General features: G+C 35.9%; 2 protein-coding genes across 2 annotated transcripts; both read right to left on the bottom strand.

Moving 5' to 3' along the window:
- Positions 1 to 54: 54 nt before the first annotated feature.
- Positions 55 to 9,839, bottom strand: ube2f (ubiquitin-conjugating enzyme E2F (putative)). Its single transcript, XM_081362545.1, has 10 exons — positions 9,603 to 9,839; positions 7,914 to 8,063; positions 6,916 to 6,945; positions 5,864 to 5,929; positions 4,576 to 4,643; positions 3,928 to 3,998; positions 3,761 to 3,818; positions 1,726 to 1,758; positions 1,570 to 1,632; positions 55 to 1,412 (listed from the first exon to the last, which is right to left on the bottom strand). The coding sequence occupies exons 2-10, from the start codon at positions 8,029 to 8,031 to the stop codon at positions 1,362 to 1,364; spliced, it is 558 nt and encodes a 185-aa protein (XP_081218671.1). The 5' UTR covers positions 8,032 to 8,063; positions 9,603 to 9,839; the 3' UTR covers positions 55 to 1,361.
- Positions 9,840 to 9,911: 72 nt separating this feature from the next.
- Positions 9,912 to 15,247, bottom strand: LOC308688168 (putative methyltransferase). The gene is made up of 6 exons (XM_081361087.1): positions 14,929 to 15,247; positions 14,183 to 14,343; positions 11,363 to 11,576; positions 11,115 to 11,218; positions 10,787 to 10,924; positions 9,912 to 10,166 (listed from the first exon to the last, which is right to left on the bottom strand). Exons 1-6 carry the CDS (start codon positions 15,037 to 15,039, stop codon positions 10,070 to 10,072), a joined length of 825 nt encoding a protein of 274 aa, XP_081217213.1. The 5' UTR covers positions 15,040 to 15,247; the 3' UTR covers positions 9,912 to 10,069.
- Between the last annotated feature and the right edge of the window lie 800 nt (positions 15,248 to 16,047).

The following is a 16,047-nucleotide window of genomic DNA, read 5'->3' as shown; positions in this document are numbered from 1 at the left end:
GTGATAACTTATGCACAGAGCTCTTAAGAGAACAAATTATGATAGCAAAATGTAGAAGTTTACACACAAATTACTACAATTCTTTACTTAGTGGTAGAATTCCTCTTTAATATACTTTACAAATGGATATACACCCCTGAAGAGAAAAAAAAAAATCAATTTAAATAAAGTAAATCCTCACTAATTGAACAGGCTTTATGGCTGAGCAGTTCAGTAGCCCAGTGCATGCTACCAAATCAGACATGTATTAAAATCCCAGTCTCTCTCGCTCAAACACACACTCTCACACAAACACAGTACTAGCATACAGGTATTCTTGTGTACATGCACACATCGGTAAAGCTGAACGTGTATACACTGACAAAAATGCATACGAGAGCAAGGCTGAATCTCACCTGCACATCCAGAACATGTCCGGGTCATATTTCACTCCAAAATCAAAAGCAATAAGAAGTTATATTTTCCATTTAATATTATTATATGATAATTATGCATAATTTCCTAATGAAAAAATTCAAAATTCGAAGGAAACCATACATAATTCATCATCAAAAAGAGTTGCAACTAAAAAAAGGGGTTATCAGCACATCTTAATTTTATGCTAAATAGATTTCCTTTGATTTCAAGTGTAAAATGCGAGCTGGACATTCATGAGATTCACACATCTCACAGATTTGAACTGAAACAGTTTCAGAACTCATTCATTTGCATGGGTGATACGGAGTAGTCTGATAACTGCAGTGATTTTACATGAGGGGAGGTGCCGAGTTACAAGAAATGGCTTTACAGAAACCGCCTGGAAATCCAGCGGCGTATTCTGCGGGACATCAGTGCTTTATGCTCTCGCGCATTTCCTCATCGGTGGACTCCTCCCCCAGGGCGAGTGAACCAATGGAACTTTGGGATTTCTATGACATCACTTATGAACAAATTCATGAAGCAGGCTGCAGAAGTTGGCTTACAACGTATGTTCAGTTATATGTGGCAAAAACACAGAGGCACTAGCATAGGAGGTGACATCAGAGAGGTTACACTTCCTCATTTTCATGATCACCATCTTTGTACTTGTTTTTTTTTCTTTTCTTTTTGTGTGGGGGGAGTAAAAGCAATCTTGATTGAGAAGAACCAGCGAGAGTGTCCGCTTCAAAATAAAAATCCCACAGAAATGGACAGTAAGGCCCACATCCCCCCTCCCAAATCTTGCTCAGGGACTCACGGCGTCATTCATTACACATTTTAACTTTCTTCTTTCCCCAAGTATGTTTTAATAGTTTGCGATTTTGTCTCTGTTGCAGTCTGAATCGACGTACATCTGCAAAGTCACATGCATGTGAGAGTGGCTCACGTGGCAAACAGAGACATCATCTTGCATAGTTTTTGATGAAGTCCTGAACTTTGTTCCTGAAATCCTCCTAAAACAGGAAGCATGAAAGAAATTGATGGCTTTGGATACATATGCAATATCACTGCATTTCATTTTTTTCTTTAGCCATTACGTTTCCATATAGACTGTGTCAATAGAATTGTTTGGAAGCGTGTTTAAATGCGTGATGTGTGCTGGTCTTCTACCTTGTCCCGTAAATGATGCTCTGCTGCATCTATATTCAGTGGGTCATCAAAGTTAAGAAGATCCTGTTGAGAGAAACGACACATCTATTGGTTTTCACACTCAAAATTGAAAACTGATTATGTAAGATCTTTCTTGAAGATAGCATGTGTACTTACAGTAAAGAGTGAATTCAGTCCCCATACTACATCCTGAAGACGTAAAAATGGGTGGGAAAAATAATGCAGATTAGCCAACACAGAAACTTGCCATACAAACATCACTTTCTTTGTAATAAATAAAGCAACTAATATTAGATATTTAAATATACAGTCATACTTAGTTTAATATTTACATTATTTATCATAGTGATATGCATTTTGTGACGAAAACACCAATGCTTGCGATGCAAAAGTATAAAATGGTATTTAAAATTGGAAGGAAGGAAGGAAGGAAGGAAGGAAGGAAGGAAGAAAGAAAGAAAGAAAGAAAGAAAGAAAGAAAGAAGAAAGAAAGAAAGAAAGAAAGAAAGAAAGAAAGAAAGAAAGAAAGAAAGAAAGAAAGAAAGAAAGAAAGAAAGAGAAAGAAAGAAAGGAAGGAAGGAAGGAAGGAAGGAAGGAAGGAAGGAAGGAAGGAAGGAAGAAAAGAAAGAAAGGATGGAAGGAAGAAAGAAAGAAAGAAAGAAAGAAAGAAAGAAAGAAAGAAAGAAAGAAAGAAAGAAAGAAAGAAAGAAGAAAGAAAGAAAGAAAGAAAGAAAGAAAGAAAGAAAGAAAGAAAGAAAGAAAGAAAGGAAGGAAGGAAGGAAGGAAGGAAGAAAAGAAAGAAAGGATGGAAGGAAGGAAGAAAGAAAGAAAGAAAGAAAGAAAGAAAGAAAGAAAGAAAGAAAGAAAGAAAGAAAGAAAGAAAGAAAGAAAGAAAGAAAGAAAGAAAGAAAGAGAAAGAAAGAAAGGAAGAAAGGAAGGAAGGAAGGAAGGAAGAAAGAAAGGAAGGAAGGAAGGAAGGAAGGAAGGAAGGAAGGAAGGAAGGAAGGAAGGAAGGAAGGAAGGAAAGAAGGAAGGAAGGAAGAGAAAGAAAGAAAGAAAGAAAGAAAGAAAGAAAGAAAGAAAGAAAGAAAGAAAGAAAGAAAGAAAGAAAGAAAGAAAGAAAGAGAAAGAAAGAAAGGAAGGAAGGAAGGAAGGAAGGAAGGAAGGAAGGAAGGAAGGAAGGAAGAAAAGAAAGAAAGGATGGAAGGAAGAAAGAAAGAAAGAAAGAAAGAAAGAAAGAAAGAAAGAAAGAAAGAAAGAAAGAAAGAAAGAAAGAAAGAAAGAAAGAAAGAAAGAAAGAAAGGAAGGAAGGAAGGAAGGAAGGAAGAAAAGAAAGAAAGGATGGAAGGAAGGAAGAAAGAAAGAAAGAAAGAAAGAAAGAAAGAAAGAAAGAAAGAAAGAAAGAAAGAAAGAAAGAAAGAAAGAAAGAAAGAAAGAAAGGAAGAAAGGAAGGAAGGAAGGAAGGAAGAAAGAAAGAAAGGAAGGAAGGAAGGAAGGAAGGAAGGAAGGAAGGAAGGAAGGAAGGAAGGAAGGAAGGAAGGAAGGAAGGAAAGAAGGAAGGAAGGAAGAGAAAGAAAGAAAGAAAGAAAGAAAGAAAGAAAGAAAGAAAGAAGAAAGAAAGAAAGAAAGAAAGAAGAAAGAAAGAAAGAAAGAAAGAAAGAAAGAAAGAAAGAAAGAAAGAAAGAAAGAAAGAAAGAGAAAGAAAGAAAGAAAGAAAGAAAGAAAGAAAGAAAGAAAGAAAGAAAGAAAGAAAGAAAAAAGGAAGAAACTAAGGAAGGAAGGAAGGAAGGAAGGAAGGAAGGAAGAGAAAGAAGAAAGAAAGAAAGAAAGAAAGAAAGAAAGAAAGAAAGAAAGAAAGAAAGAAAGAAAGAAAGAAAGAAAGAAAGAAAGAAAGAAAGAAAGAAAGAAAGAAAGAAAGAAAGAAAGAAAGAAAGAAAGAAAGAAAGAAAGAAAGAAAAAAGGAAGAAACTAAGGAAGGAAGGAAGGAAGGAAGGAAGGAAGGAAGAGAAGAGAAAGAAAGAAAGAAAGAAAGAAAGAAAGAAAGAAAGAAAGAAAGAAAGAAAGAAAGAAAGAAAGAAAGAAAGAAAGAAAGAAAGAAAGAAAGAAAGAAAACATGAAGCATTTCAATAGAGTTCTGCTTGGTAAACACTTTAATGAATTTCCCAAGATGCATTACAAAAACAGAAATTACCTTTAGTGTACGGGTGGGTGCCCATCCAGTACCGTCAATTGAATGCTCTCGCAATAAACTTGAATACATGAATACAATATCAGTTAAAGAACATAAAAATAATCAACACAATGTGGAGTCTGACACATTAAGACATATGAATACATAACAGACATATATATCTATACCTCAGGCAGATCTCTCCGGTTTCTGCAATGTTTGGGTGCCATATTCTAGTCATGCACTTGACTTTAGGAGGCTGTGGAAAGCAGAACATGGTTAGTTCTATTACATTTTATTGCATCTAACAGAGATCACTAAGTCTATATCCAATCGATCTGCTTCATCACACGCCTTTTCAAAATTGACAACATTGTCATCTGTATTCCAGACTGGGAATATAATTCACAAAATAATGAACTTTTAAAAAAGCATTGTATGACCCCTTTAATATGAATTACTATAAATTACTTCTAGTCATTATAATGCAGCTAGGTTTTTATATAATCATGGAGGTTTGTATAATGCTTTGCTTAATGCCTTTCATAAATCATAATATTTCATGATTGTGGGTCCATGTCTGGATCTCAGCACAGCCTTTACAGGGCTATTGCAGTGCTCTAAGGTCAAGGATGGGTGGTGTTATACATGTGTATTTGTGTGGGAACACTCAGGCTGATATTTTACTGAATTCAGACACTGCAAAACACCGGTAATGCCCGCAAACATCTATTTAACGGCCCCGCTTACAAATGGACTAATAAAATCATCATTGCAGTGCAAGTAAGTAAGTGTGGCATTACCTCATTACTTCATGATATGTTACAGGCACTTACCACCATATTATAGGCTTCAAGAACTTCAATCTCAAACTGAAACTTTCCACCAAGGTAATAGCCTTCATCTGAAGAGATGTTTTGTGGAAATGGAAGGTTATATTTTCACTAGCACAATACAAAACATTTGACAGATACTAGCAATGTACAAAAAAAAAACAGATGAGCAAAGGCCTCTTCACACCAAGGGCCCTATTTTAACGATCTGAAACGCAAGTATCAAGCGCGAAACGCAAGTAACTTTGTAGGCGGATCTTAGGCGCTGTTGCTATTATACCGGCGGGATAAATGACTCTTGCGCCCGACGCAAATCTAAAATGAGTTGGTCTGAAGTAGCTTCATTATTCATAGGTGTGGTTTGGGCGTAACGTGAAATAAACCAATCAGAGCGTCATCTCACATTCCCTTTAAGAGCAGACGTGCTTGTTCCATAGCGGATTGCTATTATAACGGCGGATTTGCCAGACGCACGCCAGGAGCGGTTCACAGCCGAGGAGAGCGACGTTCTCGTCAGGGCCGTAAAAGAAAGAGAAGTGACATTGGGGATGGGAGAAACCCACCCAAATTAACTTTGGTTAAACAGGCGTATGATAATTTGGGTAAATGTGTAAGCATGGACACCATAATGATTTCCCTCATGTGGTAATATTTTTCTTTGTAATAATGTAGCCTATGATTTGCAAAAATGAAAACGGCTGCTTCTGTGTAGATGAGACCAAGATGAGATGCTACATTATGGCCAAGCATGCGCCCTCAAAATAGCATTGGAATAACATGAGCAACGCGCCACTGACTTTAGACTAGGTTTTTCCTGGTCAGTGGCAGAATTGTTTTCTAAACCTGCAAAATAGCACCAGGGAACGTTTGCGCCGGAACACGCCTCATCTTTTCGTTGAACAGTTCATTCCCTAATTTACCGGCGTGCGTCTGTGGAGGGAAAAGTCCGCTGTGCGCGGGTGCAAAATAGGAATGATACATGTGTCGGTGTACAAAGTCAATTGCGCTGGGTGCAAGATAGGGCCCCAAGAGTGACAAAAAACAATGTGAATCATATCTGAAAATTAGCAAATGATATGTGTTGTTTGTTTGGTCTTCTGGTTCCAGACACATGAACCGTGAAACAACAGAAAATAGATTATAAATGTTTTATTTCAAATACTTGTGATCTGTGAGAAAAGGCCTTCATATTGTGTATGGATAGGTCAACTGAACTCTTTTACAATGTTCAACAGCATTTGCATTTAATGGATGTTAACAATTGAACCTTTTTAAAAGAGGTCAGAATTACCTGGAGAAATGGCCAACTGGAAGTGATGGAGTTTGTTTTCATCAGGAAATGTAACTTTACAGGTATCTGCAGAAAGAATAATATTTTGAATAATAGTTTATAATCACAAATATATATATAAATTAACATCTGCATAACAACTGACAGATCCAGACAGATTTGTATCAAGGAAAAAAAATAATGTATTTTTTTATTTTTTTATCATTTTAAAATGTTTCCTGCGATGTATGAAAGAAGCAGCATTAGTGATGCACCGAAATCATACGATAAATCATACAAAAATCATGTTATGGCCAATAACTAATAAATGGCCACTATTCAAACTCAAACTCATATTTTGTCAAAAGAAATTAAAATAAATCACAAGAAACTAAAAGCAATCATTTTAAATGCTACAGGGCATAACAACATTATAATGTATAGTGTGAAAAATTATATTTATTTAAAGATTTATATTTAACAGTTATTCATTCTTTTCGAGATTAGATGACAACAAAAGAACAGCAAAAATCTAAAAATAAAATAAAGAGCTAATGAGCTATATAATTCTAGATATACAAACAAACAATTATATATACAGGTGAAACTCGAAAAATTTGAATATCGTGCAAAAGTTAAAATTTTGATGATTATGGCTTACAGCTTATGAAAACCCCAAAATTGAAAATCTTAGAAAATTTGAATATTACATGAAATCAATAAAAAAAGGATTTTAAATACAGAAATGTCGGCCCTCTAAAAAGTATAATCATGCATATGTATATAGTTATATATATATATACTAAATATATTAGTTTCACCTTTTAATTTGAACTACTGAAATACATGAACTTTTGCACAATATTAAATTTTTTCGATTTTCACCTGTGTGTGTGTGTGTGTGTGTGTGTGTGTGTGTGTGTGTGTGTGTGTGTGTGTGTGTGTGTGTGTGTGTGTGTATATATATATATATATATATAAAATTTTTTGTTTGTCAATCTAGAATTATATATAGCAATAACTGATATGGTATCAATTTACTGCACAAAATGTCCTGGATAAGATACACTCACTTGGAAGGTTGGTCTCAAGTTCTGCAACCTCTGTAAACACAAACCAAAGCATGAGTGTTCAAAACTGATGGGTAACAGACTTATGAAACCAGCTTTTACTAACCAGTACATAAACAGATGTTTTAGATTTTAAAATTTCCTTTATTACTGGAATCGTTCCCTGGATTTGTTTATTATTGGAATTCTTGTTTATGAAGCACTGATACAAGACACATATGAAAGAAAAAGCATATATATGGCCACCAGCTAGCCTATATATGGGAAACTGCATTCTCAAAATACCATCTCTAAATGTTCAGTTGGGATGGATCTAATGGCCTCACTGATTCACAAAAATAGCCTGAGTGTTTGACTGCGGATGGGAACGGCTTTTTACGCTGCTGGTAATGGCATACAGACTCCTCCTCTCAGTCTGATATAAATAGAGTTTACTGCTTTCCTGATCTGGCCTGCATCACATCACCTTACTGCCACTACAACTGCCAGCAGACAGTTACCACACAACACAACACAACACAACACAACACAACACAACACAACACAACACAACACAACATGCTATCTGGACTCAGACCTGCTCTTCTCTTTCAAAAAGTTTGAGTGTCAACAGAGTGTCGTTCATAATCCAATTACAATGCGTGTTGAATCATGAATAGAGTACAAAAAGTGTCAAAATGATTCTTAAACAAACGATTGAAATGTATTTATATATCTTTTTTTTTTATCAATTATTCAATGCACAAAACAAGTTGTCGGTACAAAACATGTTTTAATTTAGTTAAGTAAAAAAATGCGTAATCTGGTTTCTTTAACCTTGTGTTCTTTTTTTTGTTTTTGTGGATAAAGTCACGTCACAAAACCTGTTCAGTGTTCATGTAGTATGACCTGTTCTTATGTAACTGCCTAATATGTATGTGACCTTTTCAGAACAGACCTAAAAATGGGTTGTGAACCAGCAGGCTCTAGTGTCGTGATCATGTTTGGTCAGTGATTCGTACCTTTGATGAGCAGTCGATCTCTGATGGACACTCTATGAGAGGCATCATTAGAGCCTGCTGAGGTTCGGCCGGCCCTCATGCCTTCCTCCCTCTTCAGCTTACTGGCTAACGTCAGCATACCAGCACACCAACATACACACGCTCACACACCTGTGACCAACACAAATACACATGATGATGATGGTGAACACTATTTTAGTTACCTAAACATAGCACTTGAAATAAATGTTAACTGAAATAAACTAAACTAAAAAACTTAATTTAGTTTAACTTGACGTTTCTAAAATAAAGTAAACAAAATAACAAAAAATGTTAATAAAAATTAATAATAATAAAAAAAAAACTATACAGGCCTAGACATAAAAAAAACAGAGACATTTTAATGTAAAGTATAAAATGACAGACATTATTATTTTATTTTAAATGCCTTCCAAGTGCAATACCCCACTTTTTTTGTGCAATATCCTTGTATATTTTTGTCCTATTTATTCACATTATTATTCACAATAATGTGAATATGTTCAGTATCTGTAAATGTTTATTCTGAATAACCCTATAATAACCCTTGGCAACAGTGCTCTTTCTGATTCTGACATTATTTCTGTTTGGGCCCAATTTTGTTTGTTTTCTGCAAAATCTTTACAATGATAATCATACATACATATATATATATTATAATTTTTGGGCAAAATACAACAGTTACTAAATTATTAAAATTTGCCATTCATATTATTTTAATAGGTTCCTTGAACTCAATAGGCATGTATTATTGAAGCTTTAATCCTCTGTTGTTTTATTACAAAGAAGGCTTACACTTGTATTTGTATAATAAAGCAAGAACACATTTTAGAAAAATACAATTTAACAAATTTTTAAATAATAATAGCAGTGTGCATATCAATCATAATTTAGGCTATTCATGTTTTTTGTATTCTGAAACAAGCAGCTACTGTATTGTAAATACAGTATTATTACTATTATTATTAAGTGTGCAAATGTAAACTCTATGTCATCACTTCCTTGTTCCTCTTAAACAACAATTTTACTACATATTCTGCTACAGATATTGTATTACATGTATATAACAAAGGGACACACTCTCTAGTGTGAAATAATCAAGCACCATGGTATTACCATGTTTTTGGTGACCTGGTTTCACGGTAATATCATACAACTGACATGTACTACAAAATCCACAATAGCAATACCATGTTATATAAACAAGCACTGTGGTAATATCATGGTATACTTGGAATATCATGTAAATACCCTGGTAAGTTACAGGAATAGGGTAATGAATAAATCAAAGTACCATGGTATTACCATCTGTTACCATTAGTCTGGTAACGTTACCTTTATACTATATACCTAAATATATAAAGCAATATTAAACCTCCTAAAGCATGTATATGTTGTAGAGACTACAATAAGTGTAGCAGATGCAGATGTTATGAAATTAAACAATACAAACTTTCATAATCATCAGTTACCGGTTTGGTTTGAGCCGTTATTGTGCTAACATGTTCATTCGCAGCTACACTTTAACTCCCATCACACAGTGCATTATTTATCCTGGATGTGAGATGACTATCTGGTAATATACTGAAATGTAGGGAGTACAATATCTTCACGTTCATAATACAACTAAAAAAATGTCAATAACTCGGCAGCGATCGATATTACACTTACCTGCCGCTGTCAGAGTCACCGAACTGTCCCGTTTACACCATAATCAGGATATTCCAAATGAATTTCACGCCGTTTCGCCCCAAATAACTTTTATGTAAATCACGTTTAAAGTCGTTAAAAGAAATATAATTGAGTGGAATACTTCGCGGATTAGTTCCGTTGAGTTTAACGATTTCCGCTGCCTGAGAGGTTTAGAAGCCGGAAGTAGTTCCGTTCATTTAAAAACAAAGTCCGTGTGGAATCAAACGCCACAAATAAATTTTCCGCCCTTTTTCTGCAAAGCCAAATGAGATTTTGAGCCACTTAGAGCACTTTAGATAATTATTTTATGGTGTTCATAGAAACATTACACACACAATATAATAAATCCAACAGTTAAGTGTTTATTGTTCAACACAAATGCTTTAATGCTCTTTGAAGTATTGAGAAACAATTGAAACAGAGTGATCTGTGGGTTCGCAATCATTTTAGGATTTCTGTGGTTTAGAGGCTAATAAGTAGAAGTATTTCACTACCACTGTTACTTCAGTGTCAGTCGACGAGGCCCCCATTGCTTCCAACAACCTGAAAATAAAATAATGACAATTAGTAACATTTTATTAATAATATTAAGTTTTATAAATATTATATATTCAGATTTCAGAAATAATTGGATTAAAGTCCCCATGAAATCAAAATTGACCATATTTACTTTGTTAGCGCATATTACTAGTCTTGTGGTGAACAATTAATCCGTGCAAGAAAATATTTAAAAAAAAAATTTTTACCATGGTAATCTTTAATCAAAATCTGAAAATGCCCCTCCCCTCTGCATTGGAGGACCTTCTCTGATGACGTAGGTTTGAGGAATTGGTTTGGGCAACGCTTAACCACTCCCCTCAAACCGTTAGTCTGCTATGAGCAGAGATGGAGAGGAGGAGCGCTAGAGTAAATCCCTGCCCTCTGTTCAATATTCCGTTTCACTGGGAAATACGTCATAACACTGGAGAAAAGTCGTTTGCAACTTCCGGTTCACGGGGACTTTAATAAAAATAAAAAAATCAAATGATGTGTTGACTTTTTTTGATAATCTATGTATGTATAGGTTGAAATAAATAAATGACACTGGAGCAAATCCAAAGGCTATTTTGCTTCTGTCAGAGCATCAGGGACGATGTTCCTTATGAGCCGAGACTGTCTGTTACCTGTCTGTGATGGTCTGAGACAGTCTCTTGGCCTCAACAGGATCCTTCTCCAGGAAACCTTGATATGTAGAGAAAGATTCAACCAAGCCAATGAACCTTGACAGTGGCATCATCATCCGAACCTTCAGACATTCATGCCTGTGCAAACAAATACAGGCATTTAAGTGTGAATCTGATATCTTTAGAATAGATTTTGCAATAAACAGTCTTTAAAGTTGTTACGCTATTATTCAATTGCATTACGCCATTACGTTTATATAGCATTTTTTAAATTTTTCATATTGGTATGATCCTTACAAAGCCGCTATGTAATAAAAAGCACACTTACCACTCTTTATCATCGTATGAAACAAGGTCATAGATCTTCTTGTACACTTGGAGGGAACTGGATCCTATATACTCTTTCCTAAAAGGGTGCAGGGCTGCATAGAACTGTGAATTGAAAAATAGAGTTTACACTAAAGATATAAAATGCTGCATCATACTTCACATAGGCTGCCTCATATCAAATATTTATAATATCGGTTTCCTGAACAACAACCACCCATGAAACATTTTGTTTATGGTTTATTTAACCTCTTGACAGATTTGATTGAGTTTCGAGGTGCTTTCTCCATATTCCAGCTCAAAATCCAAGGTGTAGCTGAGCAGCGCGAGGCACCCTCCCGGCCTCAGAATCCTGTCTGCCTCCCGCAGGAAGAGCGGATGGTCGAACCAGTGAGCAGCTGTCATGGCTGTAACCAAGTCGGCAATATCGTCCTCAAAGGGCAACTCCTCTGCAGGACTCTGTCTAATGGAGCAGGATAAACAGATACATATCCATAGTGTGAGTACAGTGTGTGTGTGGGCCTAAGACACGAAACCGCTCGTTTCGTGTCTTAGGCCATCAATGTGTACTTACGATGGGGAATTGTTTCATTTGGACGATGGGGAATTGTTTTAATTTGGACTCTGTGCTTGTGTTTTGATACAGTGACCATCGACCTGCATTATATGACTGACAGACAAGAACGGTTTGACCTAAAAATATCCAAATTGAAACTACTGCGGAAACAAAGACACCTACATCTTGGATGCCCTTGAGGTAAGCTAAAACATATCAAAAATTAATTTCAAAGTGAACTATCACTTTAAAGCTACACTGTGTAGGATTTCCTCCCATCCAGGGGTGAAATTGTATATGACTACCAAATGAACATTACTGTCTAGCCCCTCCCATTCCGAGGGCGTTTTAACTCCTACGGTGGCCGTATTATTTCAAATCTGCCGGCAGTCACGAGTAATCTCCCCCTCGCATTCGTCACGGCGCCACTGAGTGTAAAAACTCGAAAGGCGAAGCTTGAATTTCCAGGTATGTCCCTTTATGGCTAATGTATTTTCAAGATGGAGGCGCAACATGGCTGCCGCTAGGGATGCACCGATGCATCGGCTGAACATCGGTAACGGCCGATATTTGCCTCGTTAACTGCCATCGGCCATCGGGAAATAAAAATGACATTCGCCGATGTCACATGGGCGTCAGTTTGGTTTGATATGCTGGGGACAGAGACGCATTCGGAAGTGCATTTTCAGAAGTGCTGGGTACAATGACGCATTTATTTATTTATTTTTCTATGAAAAAAACTCCTTTTCTCGAGAAAAGAACGACCATGGTGTGTAGCAGAAGAAGCGGCGGAGTATGCACGATCCGCGAGTGCTGAAGACGTTCTGCACGGCTTTGATGGGTGCGCAGGAGGACACAAATGGGCGGCGACCGCTTCTTCCAGTGGCGGGAGCTTTTCCCTCAGCGCCGTCAACAGATAGAGCGTTAACTGTACACACCGCCGCCGACTTGAGCTGCAAAGAAGCTCTGGCCTCCCTGTCAAGGACGCTTGTCAAAAAGTACGGGGAAGCTTGACCGCTCTGAATAGTGAGTGAGAGCGCGCGCGCGGTCGGGGCTCTCTCTCTCTCTCGCAGAAGAGCGCGTGCGCGTTTAAAATTTAATATGAACATTCACCCGTGTTTTTTCCCTCATAAATGCGAACACGAAAAATAAAATGAATATTATAATGTTTTTTTTGTTGGGTCAGACAATGATTACCAAATTTCTCTCTCATATTGCTCCTCATAACAACTGAAAAAGAACTTATAAATAAGGTTATAACTGTCAACCAGAAAGTGACATTAAAGGTTTTTTTTGTTTCATAAATTGCTTGGTCTGATTGAATTTGTGCTCATTCTAGGATAGTGTGATCAAGAGCCGAAAGACTTGTATGTTTCAGTGGCACAAAAGAAGGAATAAATAACAAAAAGAAAAAACATCGGCATCGGCATCGGCCATCGGCCAAGTTGTTATGTTAAACATCGGTATCGGTATCGGCCCAGAATTTCCCAATCGGTGCATCCCTAGTAATAACTATTGTAATGGGGTAAATCAAATGTAGGCTAATATACTGTCAATTACTAAGCTCAGATTCATCCTACCAGTTAAAATTTATACTGTGCTTTTGTAATTATTTATTTTTAATTTTGTGATTTTAACTTCTGCTTTACAAAGCTTTTTTCAGATTGTGTTCTAATGTTCTTCTAATAATCATAAACATGTACTACAGCTGCCAAACAAAACCAGAGAGAAATGCATTCATGAATCTTTAAAACAATCTAATTAAATCTTGGGCACAAAACATTCAGCCAGTAAAAAAACCTGTAGTACATATATTGTATTTAGGCCTATCTATCTATCTATCTATCTATATATATATATATATATATATATATATATATATATATATATATATATATATATATAGTCTAATTTATCATTGTAGCCTTATTTAAGTTGACTTTCTGTATACTGTGTATTTATTTTTGGACTAATAGTGGTTAATAAAGTCCAATAATGGTATGAGAGAGTGTCAGTGGTAATATCATTGTGTTCTTGTCGGTCATTGTTAGAGGATCTGTCTAACAACTGAGGCTTAGCTTGACAGTTAGCCTGCCCTGGACCAGGCTAGTTTCCCAGCATAAGTTGCCAGGGTAACTGAGTTTGAACTATTTTAAGTTTGCTTTATGAAACCGAATCTACCAAAAATAAGCCTGACTAACCGAAATAAGCCTGGTTTATACTCTAATCTTGGTTTATGGAACAGCCCCCTGGACACACTTTCGTGAGGTTTAAACGTTCAATAACAAAAAGGTACCAAAATAACACCATGGTAGTGATGGGACTATACTATGTTTTTAGAAATGTTACAAGCAGTACCTTAATATTCTCTTAAGTATCTTGTCAGTAGTACCATGGTATTGCCATATGATGCCCTCACATATACCATGGTACTGCCACAGTACTTTTTTAAAGCATAATGAAGCGAAGAATTGTTCTATATTCTCGTGCAGGTGTTTAAAGTTATTTTGTACCTGTAACACAAATTTGCTGCGTGATCTTTAGCAGAGGCTATCTCCAGTTGAGCTGAACTGATATCTGTCCCGACAACAGTCATAAAGTGAGGAGCCAGTAGTTCAGTGCCCTGTCCTGATCCACAGCCCACATCCACTGCCAGATCAAGCGGCTCCTGGATCTGTTCATATATTAGATCAAAAAAGAAAGCTTTAGCTATGCTGGTGTTTTCAACAACTGACTTATGAATGTGTCATTCGAATTTAAAGACTTAAAAGGATAGTTTTAAGTTAAAATGTTTGTTCCAAACTCATATAGCCTAATTTTCTTTCTTTGTACCAACGTATAAGTAAGCTATTTGCTTTGATTGAGTAACAATTCGATTAATTTGACGCTATAGGCCTACAGCAAATAATGGGAAGAATGACAAAATGCTGTAAATCCTAAAATAATTATGATATTATGAGTTTGTAATTTCAAGCAACATAACGGAAAGTTTTTGTACAGCTAAAAAAAAATGGAAGATATTAAGTTACAATGGTCACGCCCACTCTTATGTTGAGAATAATAGCACACCTGAAATCTGCTATTTTGCGTTAAAAACAAATTTTAAAAAGCATTCAGGTTTCAAACATGAGGGTTTACAAATGATGACAGAATTTTTATATTTTCCATAGTTTAGCCTCAATAAAGACAACTAAAACGTCATATAATGTGCTGAATCATTATGACAAAAGCTTTTCCAAAACACACCCATCTCACATACTCTTTTTCGAAGGAAGTTCAGCACTTCATCTATGAGTTCCTGAGGAGGAGACACCCGGTAACGCTGGTAAGATTCAGCTTGTGCTTTTCCCTCAAAATGTCTCTGAGCCATTTCCCCTTTCTAGTCAATCCAACAGACACAACCTGAGAATCTGGCCTTGGGTTAAAAAATCACTGACTGCTGCTGCTTCGGATTGCTTTTACAGAAAAAAACAGCCAATAACTGCTGGTACAGGATCCGTTTTCTCCGTAATGATTAACATATCGACGAAACATTTGCCTATCCAGTGCGGATCTGTGTTTGCGCTCTGGAGTGCTTCAAGGGTTTCGATTTACAATGTTTTTGCAGCGTTGAGAAATGTAGCCAATCACAGACACAACTGTTGATTTCTTGACCGCAATGTCCAATCAGAGATCGAAGAGACTCATTGTGCAGTCAGTTTCTTTGATAGTAACTGAACTTTAGTGAGATTATAAAGGGAGCGCTTTGCCCTCTTTCTAGGCTATAGGCTTTATTAATAATATATAGCCTCATAGTATGTACAGTACCCGACAAATCACATAACTATTTTTTATGTTTTATGTTTTTGAAGAAGTCTCTTATGCACACTAATCAAAAACAATTTAAAATAATGGTTTTCTATTTTAATGTAGCCTACTTTAAAATATAATTTATTTCTGTGATGCAAAGTTGAATTTTCAGCTTCATTAGTCCAGTCTTCAACGTGTCAATCCTTCAGAAATCATGTATGCTGATTTTTTTTATCAATGTTGGAAACAGTTGTGCTGCTTAAGTTTTTTTTTTTTTTTTTGCAACCTGTGATACTTTTTTCAGGATTCATTTGATGTCTTTACTTTCACTTTTTATCAATTTAACACACCCTTGCTGAATAAAAAATACAGTAATGTATATTGGTAAAGATTTCTAATTTAAATAAATTAAATAAATAAATATATATTTTTTTACTTTTTAAACTCAGAATCCTAAAAAAGTATCAAAGGTTATAAGTATATTCAAATGGAAAACCATTATTTTAAATTAAAGCTAGCTAAACATTCCTCAGGGACAGGGGCTCAAATGTAAAAAGGGGCATAGCCTACATGTATATATACAGTATAT

The sequence above is a fragment of the Scardinius erythrophthalmus genome (genome assembly GCF_964197995.2).
Source record: "Scardinius erythrophthalmus genome assembly, chromosome: 3".
Lineage (NCBI taxonomy): Eukaryota > Metazoa > Chordata > Actinopteri > Cypriniformes > Leuciscidae > Scardinius > Scardinius erythrophthalmus.
Note: the sequence above shows the minus strand (reverse complement) of the source record. Positions and strands in the feature narration are given on the sequence as shown.

Bases quoted from the DNA above. Each gene is read 5' to 3' on its own strand.
- ube2f (XM_081362545.1), bottom strand. From the start codon at position 8,031: ATGCTGACGTTAGCCAGTAAGCTGAAGAGGGAGGAAGGCATGAGGGCC. The intron at 3,999-4,575 runs GTAAGTGCCTGT...TGCTTTCCACAG, and splicing joins TTGAAGCCTATAATATGGTG to CCTCCTAAAGTCAAGTGCAT. The intron at 1,413-1,569 runs GTAGAAGACCAG...TTCCTGTTTTAG, and splicing joins AGCATCATTTACGGGACAAG to GAGGATTTCAGGAACAAAGT.
- LOC308688168 (XM_081361087.1), bottom strand. From the start codon at position 15,039: ATGGCTCAGAGACATTTTGAGGGAAAAGCACAAGCTGAATCTTACCAG. The intron at 11,577-14,182 runs GTACAAAATAAC...CTGCTCCATTAG, and splicing joins GCAGCAAATTTGTGTTACAG to ACAGAGTCCTGCAGAGGAGT. The intron at 10,167-10,786 runs GTAACAGACAGT...TTTTATTTTCAG, and splicing joins TCTCAGACCATCACAGACAG to GTTGTTGGAAGCAATGGGGG.